The sequence below is a fragment of the Monomorium pharaonis genome, chromosome 4 (assembly GCF_013373865.1).
Source record: "Monomorium pharaonis isolate MP-MQ-018 chromosome 4, ASM1337386v2, whole genome shotgun sequence".
Taxonomy (NCBI): domain Eukaryota; kingdom Metazoa; phylum Arthropoda; class Insecta; order Hymenoptera; family Formicidae; genus Monomorium; species Monomorium pharaonis.
The window spans coordinates 27,131,250-27,150,589 of record NC_050470.1 but is presented as its reverse complement, the minus strand read 5'-3'; the positions used below and the strand labels follow the sequence as shown (position 1 = coordinate 27,150,589).

The window sequence follows — 19,340 nt, the reverse complement described above, 5'->3', positions numbered from 1 at the left end:
CAACTTTTTGGTAAACTTATCTATCAAATAAAATATGTGTCTATCTTTCTCTTTCTTTCTAAATAAATTAAATACAGATAGATAATATAAGTACTTGCTGGGTAAACCTTTTCAATAAAAACTGGAACAATCGAGTGTTTGTAGGAGAAAGTATATTTAATATAACCATAATAACTTTTACTTTATTTTTATGTAATTTATTTAATTTAATAATTTAAAAAAGTATTATGTTAATCTTGCATTTAAAACAGTTATTTGTGAAGTAATGTTACGTGTAAATAGTACAAAATAAAAATATAAATATATGTATATGTTCAAAAATTTTATTATTATGTGTAATATAATTCATGTAGACGTAATTATGATTTGTTGTATCGTGTAAGAGATGGCGCCTGCTATCCCATTAATGTTTCAATCCGCGCACGTTGAGCTCTGGAGCTACAAGAATAGCGCAATTAAAACAATGTCAACAATCTTACATATTGTTATTAGCTACATTCACTTTTCAATCGTTATTATTATAGATATTATATAGATTAATAATTGTTCTCATTCGATGAGCGTCCAGTGACTCTACATTTATCAACATTAGGAAAGTTACCAACATTAGATTGCACAATTCTTTTATAGAGAGAGAGACTTAAGTGAGAACTCAGCTGTTCGCGTCCGTCGCGTCATCGCGTTTCGTGTGCCGCTCTTGCGGTCCCTATGTCAGTGTATTTTTAAAATTTTGTGTCGAATAGTTAATAAAAATCATCATCATGGTGTCCAGCACATTTGAGCTTAACAGATTGATGAACGAGTTAGAGATAACCGAACTAGAGGTGAGTCCCAAACACATACGAGCACCTATTTTGTAGGTTATGTTGTTATTGAGGATTTTTTGATTTACATCTAATCCTATTGAACGATGTATGTCATTGGCAAGAATTTGATACCTTCCGAAGAATTGCTTGAAAGAATTATTTGAAACTTTCTTAATCTTCTTAATGAGGGAACTATGCTTTTCTTCAATCCTCTTAAGTGACAGAAGATACAAATTCATTAACCACTGTCTGTAAAGCAAAAAGGGATTGTAAATTTTATTCGACAGGTAGGCTGACTTCTCAGCTGGCCTCGAAAAAATCAAGAAGTGATTTTAAGTCTATCTGTATGCAGCGGTGTGTGTTAATGCATCATCTACATTCGTCATTAATTCATTTGTTCTTTTTATGTATCAAGTAAAATATAAGATTTTTAATCATTTACTTATGTTCTATTGTTTCAGGGTATTAATTCTTCGAAATATACACCTGCAAAAGTTTATATGCGACTGCTGGCTATCTATCTTCATCAGAATGATCTGTGAGTAGAAAATCTTTCATTGTTTGCCATTTAATTGACTTCTTATTAAGATTGTTATATTATTATTCTTCAAATAGATATTTTGACAAGTTGATGTACTAAATATTAAGTAAGACAATTTTAAGCCTCTTGAGAAAAATATTATTTTTGCATCCAAATAAAAAAAACTTCTTGCAAAATTCAATTTTTTTTATTTATATCTTATTGACAGTCATTTTTATTGTCTGAATAATCTTACTTTTTGAAAAATTTGGAGTTTCTTTTTTTTTTCAAACTTTCATACCTAAATTAGGGAACCTTGGAGTCATTTTTTAATATGTATTTATTATAAGAAGTTACACGTTTTATAAATAAACTCTTTTCTTTAATTTGTGATTAATTTTCAATAATTAAATTTTCTATTACATTTTATTTTTTGTCAAAATTAAATATAAATGTTAGTTCTAAAAATTTGAAAGTTTATAAATTTTTAGAGATTTTTGAACCATTTTAATTAGAAGAAAAGATAATAGGTGATCACAGATGCGAGATATCCATAATTGAGCTAAGATAGCTTTTTTTATTATGTGTTAAGTAAAGTTAATGTTTTAAGAATATTAAGTTAAAGCCAAAATTTGTTTTATTCTGTTTTTCTTTGATAAAATTTTATAATTTTTTCGATAGAATATAAATACTTTTCTTGAATACACATGACAAGTGAGTTTTTCGATAAACTTGCGATGAATATATTTTAAGACTATTATCAACGAAATTTTTTTAAAGTCAATCGTTAAAAAAGACTAAATTGAGCTTTTCTTAGCAGTAAAATGACATTTTTCTATGTGTAGCGATTTATATGTGTAACTTTTATTGAATATCGATGTTATAGTTTAACAAAGACTATAAAAAATAGCTAAGTACGCAGCAAGCATATTTTAGAATTTATGTTGGGTGGATATATTAACAAATTTATAAGATCAATTGTATTGATTTATGTTGTTATTAATACACGAGACATGATATTTTCTTCAAGAGAGTAATAGGGGAGACTGAAGTTAAAAGTAACAGGGATAAGTTGTAACACCTATAAAAAAATGTTGAACAAGATGTAGGCTATTACAAACTTCTTTTTCTTACGCTTTTATATCTTTCATAATATTTTTTTTTATATAAGTGTTACAACTTACTCTTGTTATTTTTAAGCCTAGTCTTCCTTAGTCTTCCCTGTTAGATTTATATTATTATATAATAATATTTAAATAATTGTATTGAATTTATGAATTTGAAAGAAAAAAGATTTGTCTTTAATGAATAGTTTATGATAATACTAAATTTTTTTTAACTACAAGTGTATTTAATCATGCAATAATCGCTAAAGTAAATAAATTCCTCTACAATATAAATATTTTTTATTTCCTGGTGTATGTTTAGGTATTTCAGCTTTCTTTATCAAATTTTAAAAATACTCAATCTCTATTAAAAATGATAAAATTTTTTTCTTTATATTTCATTTGTTGCTACATGAACAGATTTCCCTTTTATTTTGCCACACAAACGGATTTCTCCTATTATTTTCGAAGGTTTCTTGAGATTGAGTAGTTTTACCTACAATCGAGTTATTCCTATTCTTTCGCGTTGCGCTCGGTTTTGTATAATTATTCGATCAACTTGACTTAAAGATACTTTGAGAGTCTCTCTAAGCTCTAATCTCAATGATGAACATTTTAAGTACAAACGTCGCATAAAACATTTTCACCAAATCAAATCAAGACGACGATTCACTCACGGTCGATCCTTATTTTTTCATGGTGCATCGAGTTCGACAGTGCGGTTCTCCTTATCGATAATTGTTCGCTTGAATGAATGATTGGTAATCGTAGGTGCAACGCAAAGTACCTTTGGAAGCGAATTCCCGCGGACGTGAAGACCGCCCACGAGGAGCTCGGACGAGTGTGGACGGTAGGGCAATACATGTGGCAGCGTAACTGGCCCGCGGTTCACACGGCCCTTAACGTAGAGTGGAGCGACGACATCAAAGACCTTATGATAGCCCTAAAAGGTAAGTCAGTCAGTAAGGCAGAAACAAAATAAGCCTAAGAGCTAATAAATAAACGTTTTGTTCGCGCTCGGACATCGGAGAATTAGCGACTTCGGTTATTAAATTGTATTTCTTATATTTTTCTTGTATCAAAAGATATTTATATATATAAGAAGATATTTGCACGTAGCAATACGTAATTATCGCAAATATCCCCCTTCGATGATTACTTATTATATAATAACGACAATAAAAAAGTTAAGTTATAAAATTATTATTCAACGTTTGGTTGTCTTTTGAATGTATCAATATGTAAATTTTAATATATATTTTGTCAATTTACATACGGCTCACAATTATTGCAGTGAGCATTTATTGAGCTTATATAAGAGAATGTTTATATTTTATGAATATTATACGCGGGTCAACTCTTCATGTTAACCACGGCAAGTTGCTTTCCTTATTTAGCGCCCTACATCTGTAGAAGCAAGGACTAAATCTGTACTTTATTATAATTAACGACAATCAATTGTTATTAAACCCACCGTCTACATAATTATCGTTTACAACGCCAGCCGATAATCGATTATTCAAGCGGAACCTGCCGGGCACATTGCAGTCACTCTTAACTCGAACTTCTCGTACTTTATTGAGCGAAAGGTGTTTTCTCTACGCGCTAACGGAAAGGATTTCGACCCCCGATTTTTGCAGACAATGTACGAGAACGGCTAATGAGGCTGATATCAAAGGCGTATTCCTCTCTAAACTTGTCGACCATGGCGACGATGAGCGGAATGTCGTTGGACGAGGCGCGGCAGGCCGCGATCGACAGGGGCTGGAACGTTGACGGTACCATAGTGCAGCCGTGCAAACAGATCGACGAGGAACAGTACAATCAATCGGATAAGATCTGCCTGACGGAGGAGCAGCTGCAGAAGCTCACGCAGTTTGTGTCCTTCCTGGAGAATTGAGGGGGCTCCGCTGTTCCCTGGATCTCCCGGGTTGCCGTGCGGTCTCTGGATGACGGACTTTGCATATAACTCCTCTCGCAATCTCGCCTCGTAATCCTATTATATAAAGGAGGAAGTGCGCGCCAAAGGTAGCATCATCGGTGTTCGCGTTCGTAAAATAAGCATATCCCATGAGAGAAATTGAGAGGGGAGAATGAGGGAGAGAGGGGGGAGGAGGGAGAACGAGAGAGAAGAGGGAAAGTGACAGAGATAGAGACAGAGAGTCTACCCACGCGATTTGTCCGTTCGATCGGAAGGATAATTCAATGAAGCTCCTCGCAAGCGTGGAATCAACAACTATATTAATCGATAATCAGCTGTGCGTGCGAGAGGGCGGACTGGCATTTGCGGAAAGGGATCCTCCGGCAGGAGCACTCCTCTCCTCTCGTCTTGTCTCCGTTCCGTCCTTTGCCGCTCCTCTCCTCCACTCGCTGTTGAATCCCATGAAAATACACTGCCGTTCGCGACCGTTCGCATCGCTGTAATTATCAAAGCGGATCGTGGCCGCAGTAAGAATCGCGCAGGTAGCCGTTAACGTACCTCGCAGGTGGCGACAGCGCACACCTCTCTCTCTTCAGCGCGGACACGCGCGGCGTGCGAACGTGTTATCACGCGTGGACTCTTCGTACGTAGCGTATTTTCTTCGAGTCGAAATAAAAGAGGAAAGGAAGTCGAGAGAAAAGTAAGAAAAAGGACTGGAACTGTTTCGAGCGGCGGATTGCCCCGCTGGATTTTGATAAAGTGTGTTACAGCAGCAAGTGAGTGTTTGTATTTGTTTCTTTTTCCCCGTTTACCGACTGTACCATTTTATCCTCACGCAGCATACCCTACCCTGACATTATTACATGCGCGCTTCCGAGAGGCGCTTACGTATCGAAATACATTTCATAGATGTTACGCGCGCACGTTTGCGATAGGCGACTGTCCCTTTCCCATTATCCACGAGGGAATGAGTTGTCCGCTTCATCATAATTATTTAAAAGAAGAATACATTCACTCGATAGTTATCATCACGAATTGTAATATGAATTATAATACGTTGATAATAAAGATCTTATCGATACGAATCTGTAGAGAAGCGACTATCTATAATTTCGATTAACTTAATTTGTCCTTCATTTTTTTGTAAGATTGGAATTTCAAAGGATTGATTGTGATCCCAAGTTTTAGCAATTAAATTATATAATTTTTGAAACGAAATCGCCTGTAAATTGGAAAATGATTGGTCGTAAATTCCATTTCGAACGTGACTTAGTACTCGTGCGTAACTTCGGAGGCGGCAATAGAAGTTTCGCAGATCACGCGTCGTCTTTCGATCCCTCGCTCAGAGGCAGAGGCGAGGGATCTCCGCGGCTCGCCGCGTGAAAGCCGAACGATCGACGAGAAAAATCGCCGTTTCACGAGGACTCACCGGTTGCGTCACACGCAAATCGAATCCCCGTACGTACGGAAAAATCGGCGCGCGGGCCGGCACGCGGGCGAGGTAAATTACGTTCCGAGAGGCGGCGCACAATGATTCCCTATGAAATCGATTTCTGGGCGACCCAACCCGCCGGCATTGTTGTTGTGCCGCCGATCGCGCGCGCGCGAGTCCGTTACGCAATCCCGTGGGTATTCTCGAGGAGACCTGCGGCGGGCAGGTAGCTCGCGGTCTCTCGCCCGGCACCGCTACTCCGAGGCTCTTGCTCTTTTTTCGGGCCCCGTCGACACTCTAGAAAGTTGTTGCACCAGTATCGCTAGTATCCTACCCGCGCGCGTGTTCCGCGCTAATCCGCGCCTCGCCTGCATGTCTATTTCTCTCTCTCTCTCTCTCTCTCTCTCTCTCTCTCTCTCTCTCTCTCTCTCTCTCTCTCTTTCTCTACAAAGTGCTGAAAAGCTACATGTATATGTCGTCGGCGTCGAGACGCTCTAAGCACCTTTCATTGCACGGAGCAGCGTTTCCCTGTGGATTTATTTCTGTACAAATTAAAGCTAATAACGGCAGTTAACATTCGCGATATTTTCGTCCCGACGAACACATTAATTTCAATAAATTTAATGCCTCATTATTTAAATGCACACTGAGAACCACATTTGTAACAAACATTTTAGATTCATGGTTCACTTCGGGCAACTTTTTTGCACCCTCTTTAGCAAGGAATAAATTAATAACACGTACAATCTTAATTAATTAGCATTGAGACTACATTAAGGATTCAAACAAGAATTTTAAAAAATATACACAAACGTGGAAAAGTATAGAAAAGTCTTTTGATTTGCGAGTTATTTGATTTTAATGTAATCTTTAATCATAAAAATATCAAATATCGAAAATTCAAATGTAAAATATTGCGCTACAAAGTAGTTTTTGATAAAGAGAAATTCAAAACGATTTTTAAACAGTGTTGTTATGTGTAACTTTTCAGCAACTTCTAAACAGCGCGCCTTTACCAAATTCTCACACCTGTGGTCCCGACATTTCGCGAAGCGTCGGAAAACGTGAGAATCGCCACGAAGATCTACCACCATTAATTTCTATTCGCGAAACGATTGTTTCGATTTTTGCTGATCGCGCCATGGTGCACTCGACTTGGACCGCGCGCGCGAATATTTCGCTGGGAATATGCATGCTAACGAGAGAAGTTGAAACGCTCTCCTCGGCGCTTGGATTCACTTCTATTATGCGGAATAGAATGCATATCATGCTGTGTACCCTCCGGAGTCACGAAGGTGAAAGCTTTTGTAACGCCGCCTTTTTTAGTACAGTATAAAAGTCGTGCTTTTATAGAAAGTGCTTTTCCTTCGTGATTTCTCAGAGATGACGAAGGGAGGGAAATTTTTGTTTATAAAATGTGTTAATTAAAAAAATGTATTATATTAAATGATTTGTTGGACGTGAACAAACTTTTTGCACGAGTCACAATGTATAGTATATAAAATTTTACACGAATAATTTATTTATAATGTGATTAATAATGTGCATGAACAGAATAAAAATAATTATGAAATGTAATAAAAAAGTTAATTATTCTCATATGTTTATTAGACTAGTCAATGAATAATTTTTAATTGACATCAGATTAAAGAAAATATTTTAAATTATATATTACACATTAAGTTATATTATTTTTAATGAGCTTCATGTATGTTTTTTATGAAATCACAATTTATATTCTTCAAAATCTCTTTTTAGAAAGAGAATTTATCGTAAGATCATGAGGATATACATTTTTCGATCAACCACAGAATTTAGCTTGATATCACGTAGCGTAGGATCCCTCAAACCTTTTCCTCGCGGCAGGATCCATCCGGGAAGTCGTTAGAACGCGCGCGTTTGTCGACTGACGTATCTCAATCGAAGCGTCTAAGCTCATTTTCGCGCACGTTAATTCCGATGTGTGGGAATGCCCGCAGAAAAGCGTTCAACCTGTCGAACCTACGCGGAGAAGGAAGGCGTGTTCCCACGCGCGTGTTCTCGCGAAGCCTATATCCTAGACGCGCCGTTCCGCATCGGGTATACGCGCGAATATCGGCGCCAATAATCGGTATCGGAAAAAAGGGGGGCTCTCCACGCGAAGATCAGCGGGAGGTTGGATGTGTGGCCCTGGACGCGAGGTCCGCGATGACGGGGCCGGGACCCCGGGCCCTCTCGTTCGTTGTACCTGTTTCCACGCGGTCGGCTGCTCGCGTGCGCGCCTTCTCAACGCCGTTCGCTGAATAATGCAGATTCATCCGGCGAGATGATTGCATCGCGATATCGCGCCGCGATATTCTTTTTCGCCGATCCCGAAGCGGCGCGGTGTGCCCGCGACGGGGAGGAAGAGAGCGATCATCACGCGAGCAGCCGCCTCGCGCCTCGGGACATTGCCCACGGATAGGTGCCTCGTTTGCGCTTCGTTCGCGGATTGTCGAACGTTTCGCATCTCTATCGGTCTTCGTTAACCTTTCGGCGAGACCTCGCTTACGGGGCCCGGGAAATTTGTCTTGGCCACGTCTCGGCGATTGATTGAGTTGCGAGTCCTCGATTTAACGCAGTAATAGAAGAAACGGATGCGCCTTAACAGCGTGTAACATGATACCACTGATTGTCCGCAAACATCCGGGGTTTTTAAATTATTTATAAAACATAACTCCTTATTGAAACAGATATGTAATTATAATATGTGAACACGTAATTAAATTAACATGGAACATTAAGCGCGACAGTTTTATGTAGAGTGTATATCTGAGAACAAAGCTTTAGAGAGAGAGAGAGAGAGAGAGAAAGTCAAAAATAAATTAAATTTATACATTAAGATTAATTCTTGACAAGCAAATATTCTCTATTTTTTGTGATTGAAAAAAGACCACACGCATACTGCAGAGAGATATACAACATAGAAAGAAATGTGTTTAAGAACGTAATTACTTTGATATTTCGTAAAAGACGTATATGAAATTAACGTAACATATAACTTTTATACTGAATTCCTTGAAAGATGTGAAAAATGAAATTGCAACCGCGGTGATTTACGAGAATGTAATTTATTTGCCCTACAGCGATATAATCAAAGCAACTATCAAGCAGCGAAAGAACACACTGTTCCAGTCTTCCCGTCAAGTTGCTGCAAATACAGACATTATGGATGGCTCTTCTTACGTCCATCCGATCGTCCATCATCGATAATCCTGTGCATGGAAACAACCCTACTCTAATATAATCACACATTTCATTCAGATATTTAATTACAAACAGCTCAAATTTATTTTACAAAATTATAAATTATAAATTAATCAAGATTAGAGAATTATGTATAAAATATAATTATAAATGATAAATAGGAAGATTATTACAAAAGATTAAATTTTAGAGAAAGTATACTAAATTTTATGAAATGCTAAGTGATTCAGATCCTTTTGTACTAATGTAGCGTAATTTTAAACTATTCTAGTTCTAAAAATTACAAAATTTGAAAGAGTTAAACCGAAATTAAAATTAAGCTACATTTGTGCAAACAAGCCCGAGTGATATCTACCAATTATATTAAAATCGGTAATTAATGAAAAGATAAATTTTTTTTTTAATTAATTCGAACAGCACAGTTTTAAATGATGGTATTTCCTTTCCGTCGATGCTCAACGCGCTTCTCTATATGTTATCAGTCTCAAAATGAAGATTTTTATTCGTGGCACCCCATGTGATTATCTCGGCGCGAACGCGGCACGGAGTATTAGCGAAGATAAGCGAACATCGGTTTGTAACATTAAGCGAAGTGAAGGTGAGAGGCGAGAGAGGGAAGAGCCAGCCGGGTTACCGGTTACCTCAGCTGACCTCCCCTCGTAAGAGTACGCGTCGGTGACTCGCGTCTTCTTTCCTGAGCGGGCTCGCGCTCGCTTGCGGTGACCTTTGCACGTCGCGGAAAACCGCCGATGCTCTCCGCGCGCGCGAGCGAGCGAGCGAGCGAGCGAGCGAGCGGCACGAATCGAACGAACGCGCGCGCGCGACTAGTCGATTTCGTAAGTCCCCATCGCGCACGCGGCGGCCGAAGACCGAAGAGTCGTCGAGGTGAGACGTTGAGGACGAGGAATGGATGATGATGATGATGATGATGATAATGATGATGATGACGAAAAGAGAAGAAGACTGGCGCGGGCCGTGGCTTCCCCTTCGCCATGTCTTTCCGCCCCTCTCGCCCTCCTCTCTTCCTCTCGGTCCCCTCGTGACCTCTCGGGCCGTTCCAAGTCGCGCTCGGAGGGGTTGCGAACACGGGGTGCGTTTTCGAGAGTTTAAAGGCGATAATGTTTGCGGCGAGATTGCGGGTTCATTTTACACGCGCGCGCGGAGAAAAGGGCGGCCACGTTCTAGAGTGACCTTTTCTTCTTGATACCATTACTGGATATTTTTATCGCGCGAGACGCTACTTGCGCTTGCCTCTAAATGATGTGATCAATAAGAATATCTGCGTCGCACTATCCGCGCGCGCGGCGCGGATTTTTCATCTAGTCGAAGAAGGCGGGCGCGGTCCGGGGCGCCGCGACGCAATGCCATACGTAGTCATCACCCTATCACGCAATCTGATATGTAGTCACCCGTTATCGTCCGCTTTTAGCTTCAATGAAGAAGATAATAAGACTAGGAACCATGATAAGCGAAGGCAATTATATAAGTTGCGCAATTTCAGGAGTTCATTGTTTTCTTTACGCGGGGTCCAATTCTCAAATTTGCAATTGGCATAAAATAACATAATATCTGTATTAACTTTGCAAATGTAGTAATCTTATTTTATTGTTGTTAAATGAGTGAAATAATCATGCACTACATTGACAAGTAGATTCCGATTATACATATTATTATAATTATCATAGATTTCTTTGATATTAATATTTTGTTTTAGAGGGAAACAGAAGGAAATAGATGAAATAGTAAACAATGATAATTCTCTTCTTTGTTATTCAAATAAAGCATTGGATATCAGATCTAAAATGCACTTACAAGAATATTGAGATAACAGGATAATTTTATTTCAAGGTATTATTTCTTTGGTTCTGGTGTATTATATTGTATCTTCTCTATTGTATTATAAGATCTGTTCTTTCTAGCTGCACTGCTGCATTGATACAATCAGTTAAAACAAAATAAAAAATATTTGTTTTACTTTAACTTATTGCAACTGTGTAGTAGTGCAGCTAAAAAGAACAATCCAATAATAACTACTTAGTATATCGTGTTTTAATGTAAAAAATAGCTGGCTATTGTAAAATTTTCAGGTCCTTTTTACTCATCGTTGAGATTTTTTATGTTATATCGCTTTACAACACTTATACATGTACAAGAAATAGCACGAAATCGTTTGGGGAAATTAAAGATATTATGTTTAGAATTAATTAGAAATTAAGATTGAAGAGAATTTAAATATCATATATGTAGGGATAATCTCTATGTTGGGAGAAGAAAGATGAAATGAAAGAGTCACGATCACGATCACGACCACTCTCTTTGTCATCACGATTCAAAGCGGAACAATGTTTTCTCGCGTTCAATTATTCGTTGCGTAATCGAGCAATTCCATCTTACAAGAGTTTGCATTCTGACTGATAATTCTGAAGATCCTCCTTCGACCGACGACGTCATCCCTCTTGTTAGATTTCAAACAGGTCGTCTCCTTTCTCCCTCGTCTCCCCTGATGGGATTTATGTCATCAGAGTTGTCGTTAACCATACTTATTGCTGACGTACATTCTAAATAATGCGCGACATCGAAAAATAACGTTCGGTGAACTCATCGTTTTCATTACAGTTGAATGCTTTCAACGCTCTGAAAATTCAAATTTATTGGCCATTATGTATTTTCAAATATTTGATCTTAGAATTATTTTCACAAAATAACTTTTAGAACAAAAGTAATTGATGTAGTAATTGATATATATTCTTTTTTCTAAATTATAAACTGTGATATAATTTACATAAGATATACATAAAGCTAATATAATTAAAAGTTTCATTATTATTCTTATAGTTTATAATCAGATATTAAAATAAAATGTATAAGGTAAAACATGGCAATCGTTCAATTTACATTCTAGTTTAAAAAAATTATATTAAAAAATTACGTATAACTATTTTTAAACTGTGTTAATTTTATAATATCAAAATTTCTCTCTTTTCTTGCTTTTTTATCATTGATATCTGCATTAAGAACTTGTAGGATCAAACTAATCGAAAAAAAAGATACTATCAGCACCATGTGAAATTTTTCAATGTAATTTTGTGTCTTAGTTTTTTAAAACAGAAACACTTTATTCATCTATAATCTTTGAATGAATCTAAATTGTAAAAAGATATAGAGTATGTAACAATTTGCTTACAATTTATTTGATTAAAGTTATTTGAAATTGATGAAAAGGAGAAATAGAATTGATAAAAGTTTAAACTGACACCGATAGTAGATTCGATTAATTTTTTATTTGGGTAACACTTTTTATTTATATATCTGGTAATAATAAACGAACGAGTAAGCTACAGTCACTATAAAAAATTTACATATGTTAATCCACGCATACATATTTAAATATATCACATATAATTATATAGCAATCTATTTTGGATATAATATTATGTAGACTGAATTTTAATTTAATTATGTACGATTGATATTTATATGTAAAAAATAACATAAGAGTGAAATTTTACGACAAGAAAGAAATGATGGTGTTGCGACGTTCGTGCCTAAAAATTAGAGACCTCGACTTCCTTGCTGCCCGAAAATAATTGCGCAATGCAAGTTGTGATGAGCCGGCGTTTATCCGCCACGATAATATGAACTTTTCGTTTCCACGATGATTGAAAGTGCGCGGGGGAGTTCGAGTTCGAGACGAATCGATGATCCCCTCGTTGTTCGATCGCGCATACGTACGGGATGCAATTGTGCAAAGGTAACGATCGGTTTTCTTTTCTCCGGTGGTATGCCGCGGAGAAGGCGCATTCTGAGCGCACCCACCGGAGTACCATCGATTCGCATCGGCCAACTCGAACGGGGACAAAGACGTGATCTACAGGGTGTCCCACCACTGTCTACCGGATGTTTGCCAATCATAAATAATAAAAGAAATGACCGTGTTTCGATATGTATGTGAAATGACCATGTTACATAATATTAGACTTCTAATGATTTTATACAATGTTGTTAAACAAAAACCAAAGTTTTAGTTAATTAAGCTTTGGAATTGTATATGGATAACGAAACATTATTTTATCCATCTTCTATCAAGCGCAAACGCGTTCATAATAAGAAAGGAAGATAATTGTCGACAGTATATGAATATATTACCAGTAACCATCGCTTAAAAAATGTTCAATTTTAGATTAAAATTATTTCTGTAATAGATGCGTTATTAATTAATAACTATATTAGTTTTGAAGAGTTCTGATCTAAAGGACTGCCAATTGTATCAATTGATCGCAACGAAATTAAAGAAATTTTAATTCCAAGCTTTTAATACGGAAAGTGAAAGAATAATGACTACGACTGCGATAATTAAATGTGACAATGTCGCTTTTGACAGGATAGTCTTGCTGTCCCATCATATTTTAGCAAAAAGGTTCCGCTGAAAAATATAAATTTTACCAAATTGTAGCAGTAAATCTAATACATTTAGATGACATTTATTTTGCTTTGGATATTAGAAAATATCAAGTCACATTATTGATATGTATCGTGCGATATGTATCGTGGTTTGTCGAGAAATATATGATTGAGGGGACACCCTGTATAAATCTACGGGAACACTATGCCAGGTGAGATCGCCATTGCCGTCGTAGGAGAGGGAACGAGGATGATCGCGATAAAGAAACAATCGAACTGCGTTCCGCCCACGGATCCGCCAACATTCAATTGTGTCTTCTCTCCTTCGACCTGCGATCATCCCCGGTGTTCCCCTCGGTTCCCTCGTCTAATCGAACAGCAAAATATTTCGTAGCACCTCGAGTGGCGCAGCGTAACACCTGCATACATAACACTCGTCATTGGAGCAGAGAGCAGAGAGCCCGCTCGAAAAAGAGAGATCTTTGAGCCATCTTTGAATCTTCTGATCGAATCTACTCAATGTCGTACCGTTGATTCGCTTGGAAAAGGAAGTAAAGTGACATAGAGAAAGTTGACTCTCTGCATTTATTCAAATTTACATTTATCCACAAAAGCGTAACGAGAAAGCTCTCGAGTTTAATATGTTTAGTGACGAAATCCTATTTCGTAATACGTAACAGATGAAGTGTTTATAACAAGTGATTGTAAGAAAGGATTTATTGAATGAAAAGTCACTTTATAATAAATAAACTGTTTAATAGACTTGTAAGAACGCGTAATATTTATTTTACAACTGTAGTTATTTTAGAATGTCGCAACGGAGATTTGAGAAGTTTATCTTGCTTGTCGATCGGTTATCCGATTCGATCTTTCGCGCCCATTGCCCAGCTTACTCGAGTATCACGATAAATTGCTCGAATTCGACGCGCTCACACTGAGCAGATCGTATCGTGGAAATTTTGCGGCCGTACAACTTCTCATGAACGAGAAGTACACGAGCAAATACGCATCGCGCGTTGCATAACGCGAGACGGCAGAAAGTATCTCGTATCGTTGCAAAATCGACACCGCACTTCCGATCCTGAGAACGTGACGGCGAGAGATTCTCGACCCGCCCCGAAACTGAATATTGGAGTAATATCGCTTTTCCCGCGCTCTTGATTCTCACTTGGCCTCGGTAACCCCTTAGGGCGGGATAACAATGACGATCGATTATCGAGAGGCAAATCAGTTGAAAAGATATCTGGAACCTTTACGAATAAATCTTCGTTCTGCTCTCCAGAAGTTATTAAGTAATCTTGATTTTCCTCATTAAAGATATCATTAACCGAACGTGATCCGATCCTCTTCTCATATATTGTCACCTCTAATTAAATTTATTACGCAAATTTATTTCCAACATCTATTATTTTTTAAAGAAATTATAGAAATTTACTCTCTAATTAGTTAGAATCCTGTAACCCCTATCTTATTATTTCGAGAAATTTACGGTATACGATGTTTAAAGAAAGCGGAGGTCACATCCTCTTTGCTCTCAATTACGAAGTAAGGAAGTTCGTCGGGATGTTCGCGGAGTCGTTCCTTTTCTTCTTCATCGGCGAGACTCTTCCGTTTCCTGCACGATACCTAACCGCGCAAAATTAGTGCCCGTGTCCGAAAAACAAACACGAGCTAAGCTCTTTTCTCAGGCCACGATTACTGACCCGAAAAAAACTCCCCGTTCGTGTTGTTCGCTGTGCGAAGAGCGAGCGGGGGAGGAAGACCCTTCTCTTTCGGAAGTTCCAACACGAAAATCTTGTCCGGCGCGGCATCCTCGCGCCGCCAAACAAGATTATCCCGAGTCCCGTCGCGATTTTGCAATCGCCCGGTAAGAGGAGCAGTCAGATTGCACACGAAACTTCTAATCCCATTATCCGCCTTTCTTTTCGTGCCGATGAAAGCCCGACACAGAATCTTCAACTTTGCCATTTCGAGCACGCTGCGTGCATGGGTGTTTCGTACCTGGAAACATATAGTTTTAAAATTATATTTCGTAGTAATAGCCGATAGCACAAGAATAAATTTACTTCGTGAGAGTATTCCTTTGAGCGCCACCATGAAAGCTTCAAAGACTACGATGAAAGACTACAAATGTAGTAAGTGCAGAGATATGCGTAACAAATCAATGTTTAGAAGAGAATTAAAGTAGACGAAAATGACACTTTTAAATATTTATTTTCCGTTTTGCAACAGCAACATCCAATTTTCTTATTTTTTTTAACGATTAATGAATATCGTCTTCATGTCGGATCAATGACAGCGGTAAGAAATTAATGATGCCATAAGAGATTTTTATGGCGCCGTAAGAAATTTGTCTTACGGCAGTATTAATTTTTACGACACCCTTATGTCAAATGATATATGGCAATCATGATCTTCGTTAACAATTAAATAGCGCCTTTCCCGTACTTCCGTTTCCCGAAAAGAAAACCGGCCGCACCTCGAAGAAATGTAATATGTCCTCGCAATCGCTGCTCTTAAATCATACATCGCCCCCTAGCGCGTTTCGGTGGCACGGTAGAAGGTGACTACATGTTAACGTGAGACTCCTGCCTATGATTTCGCAAGCGTGCGGCGGCACTCTCGAAGATAAAGAGAAATACTTGAAGAGGTGCAGGTGAGGGTAGAGAGAAAGAGAATCTCGGCGAGGCTTCGCGACCGATCCGACGATAGAGAATTAGCGAGGTAGAACGGGGAAGACGCGGAGGAGAGCGGTTTCGCCAACCCAAGAAGAGAGAGAGAGAGAGAGAGAGAGAGAGAGAGAGAGAGAGAGAGAGAGAGAGAGAGAGAGAGAGAGAGAGAGAGTCAGAGCGAGAGAACGGAGAATATGGGATCACCCGGGGTTAGGGTTCGCGATACTGCGCCCACGTATCCATTGTCTCCGCTTTCGTGCGCCGCGGGAAAAAGGACGCGAGTTGCCTACGGTGCGCCGCGCCGCGCCGCGCCGTCGCTCGCGCGAAGCCTCGCCGACCCTTTCTCGCCCGCGGGATGCACCGATACTCCGTTTCCTTGAGCGAGAGAGAAAGGATTGCAACCAGCGGCTACGGGCAATAAGAATACGTTGCGGGGTTATCGATGCCTTTAACCGCGATTGACAAAGTGCGCCGGGATTGTGGAATAGAAGACGCGTTTGACCGAGCGAGCTCCATCCCGATCTTCGTTCCTCCGAGAAATTCGGCGAAGAAACTTTTCCGAACAGGATTTATGCTCTGCAAATAATATATCGCCAAGTAAATTAAAAATCATCCTCTTCAATAATGAATTCAACTGGTACTAAGTTTGTATCGTTATTCCAAATAAGGATAAAATCTGTGTTAATAGAGTAAAAAAGATCATGTATTTTTTCTAGGTGCAGTTTACATTATTTTCCCCTGTACATGTAATAGATAAAGAATCTTTTTAGAGTTTATTTTTCATCTAGAAAATAGCTGAATTGATCTCCTCCCCCCCTCCCCCGACATCTTTTGCTGTACATCTCTGAAGAAGCTGTCGGGTATATCACTACGACACATTTTCCTTGCTTTTAGGGATCTTGCATTCATCACATTGATATTCATCGAAGTGAATACTCGATACTCGTCTACTGAAAAGCCCGGAAGCAGACTATTTCCAGGCACCAGTTGCCGTTTTTCCCGCGCTCGTAGCACATCGGGGGCGTAGGGTAAGTTTTTTAACCCTTTTTTTCAGTGGACGTAAATATGTCGATCGCCAGAGAGAGAGAGAGAGAGAGAAAGAGAGAGAGCCGATGGTTAACCAAACGCGTTCTAATCTCGTTAGGCTGAATGACGTCAGGCCCCATCCTCTCGCGTCCTTCCAATTTGCGGCCATGGATGATTAGACATCATCTATCGATGACTTTTTTGCCGCGCGCGAAACCAGGCGAGAGCATCGATCGTTTTTTCTGACGGCCGGCGCGCCGCAAACGCGCGCTTCGCGTCTTATCAAATCTCGAAGATCGCAATAATCGCCATCTGCGATCTCGCGTTATCGTTGTAACTTGTAGGCCGTCGCGCCGAGTAATATTTAGCGATCTCTTTAATCGACCTGTTACATTAAAATAAAAAATCCATCGCAAAAATGATCGATTAAGAAATATCGTCGGGTAACCCCGACTTTTTTTTTGCCAAGTGCTAATTATTGTTTTTGATTATAATTATCTTGACTATAATTATCGCGCGTCAAGGCTTAATTTAATTAAAATGCTATGTTAATTTCACACTAGAAGTAAATGATATTATAAAATAATAATGTTCACACACTATGTGACCTTACAGTAAAAATCACTGATCTAACCGAAGTGATCGACTCATCGGTGTCTCGTTGTTTTGCTGTTATTATATACATATCAGTAACTTGACATTAAATTGAAACCGCCCATCGTCATCCGGTATCTTTGCAGTAGGAGTCACAGAAATGTCATATGTTCCGGTATATAAGATATATAACTCATTTCAGGGACAATACTCTCTCTACGTCCTGTCTTTCTTCCACATAAATTTATCTACCGCCATAATATGTTATGATAAATTGTGCGTTTAAAACAAAAATGGACAGTCTCTGACGCACGCGACGTGGACGATCTTATCGATGATGTGCGTTTAGCGGAGTCGTCGTTGTCGTCGGGATTCGTCCCGCGTTATTAGCGATGACAGTGGATCTCACAATCAGATGAATGGAGTCCAGGGGAATCTGATGGCTCCATAACCGTCGTCGTCGTCGTCGTCGTCGTCTGTTCCGGGTGGCGGCCACCAACGTCGCGCACGACTTCTCTTCCAATGGTTCTCACCTATCGCAACCGCAGTTATTTAACAATCGTTCCGTACTGTTGCGCTTGTAATTAGACACGATCGTGTTAGCGAGAGATCGGGAGGTATGGAGGCGACCGAATGTCGGCCACGTGTCTCTCGGCAATATTTTTTCTCCCCCCCTTGGCAGTATCGTAAATTAGTACAAAATGTCGCATTAGTCAAGATTCCTTGAGATTAGAAACGCGTCGAGTATTATGAAATGCCTCTTGCATTACGCATTATATAGAAAAAAAAAACTGATCTAAAAAAATTGTTTTATTCGCTCCCTACTTTCTCTTTCATCTCGAGTTTGAAAACCACGAACGGGAAATAAATTAATGTTGCCGCGTATGTTGCGTACATTAAAAAGAGACTTTCCGTTTCGCGCGAATGCAATTTTGAGTGATTGTTCGTTTGCGCGCGAGCTACGCGAAAACTGGTCAATGTCAATAGCGGTTTACGCGCGTGGGAGTATCTTTTCTCTCACTCTTTCTCCCTCGGTCTACCTGAGTACTACCGGCTGATGACTATCGGCACTAGATCTCGTCGACCTATCAGCGTCGCACTTACGTAAATTTCAAAGAGTTGTAGCCGAGCTTAAAGAATTACATCGAAAGTATAGTATACCTTGGACGACGCTAGTCTCCAGCTGCAGAGAAGACAAACCGTTAGGTCTCTCGGCGAGCGATCATGCTCTCCGTCGACGTTGCGTTCCGCCCTTTCTCATTGCGCTTAATTCCCGAACCGTCTATTGTCTTCTCTCGTTCGCGACTTTCGCACCGAGGCGCACCGGAGTCACGATTAATCGAGATCCTAATCGCTCAATCGACTTTACTCGCTTGATGCTTATTTCATTAGGGAATCCCGGAGGATGGTAAGAATTACTTTTTAATCGCTAGAATTCGTCTGTATTACCGTTCGGTAGACAAATTTGGCGATTAAAACTCCGTGATGTTAACTAATCACAATTTGTGAACGTTGGAAAAATATTACGAAAGATTGCAATTATCTTGGGCAATTATAGGAGCTTCGCGAGAATTCTACCAGTTTTCGAGTAACATCGGAATTACGTAAACCACCACTTGCTCAAGCGCGTGAGAATT

At 39.1% G+C, this 19,340-nt stretch overlaps 1 protein-coding gene and 1 long non-coding RNA gene across 4 annotated transcripts in view; one reads left to right on the top strand and one right to left on the bottom strand.

Moving 5' to 3' along the window:
- Positions 1-498: 498 nt before the first annotated feature.
- On the top strand, positions 499-18,494 carry LOC105836369 (COP9 signalosome complex subunit 8). 3 transcript variants are annotated; one of them, XR_004962960.1, is made up of 5 exons: positions 499-824; positions 1,268-1,344; positions 3,204-3,382; positions 4,073-5,129; positions 16,978-18,494. XR_004962960.1 is itself a non-coding variant. In XM_012680351.3 (4 exons), the coding sequence occupies exons 1-4, from the start codon at positions 762-764 to the stop codon at positions 4,330-4,332; spliced, it is 579 nt and encodes a 192-aa protein (XP_012535805.1). In that variant the 5' UTR covers positions 499-761; the 3' UTR covers positions 4,333-5,449. The 3 variants fall into 3 exon arrangements, 1 of the variants encoding a protein (XP_012535805.1); XR_003625436.2 differs by lacking the exon at positions 16,978-18,494 and adding an exon at positions 6,777-7,363; XM_012680351.3 differs by lacking the exon at positions 16,978-18,494 and having other exon boundaries at positions 4,073-5,449.
- The window catches only part of LOC114254005, a 107,558-nt gene continuing 102,195 nt past the window's right edge, over positions 13,978-19,340 (bottom strand). The window contains exon 4 of the long non-coding RNA XR_003625437.2: positions 13,978-15,412. This is a non-coding gene — a long non-coding RNA (uncharacterized LOC114254005). The remainder of the gene's footprint in view (positions 15,413-19,340) is intronic.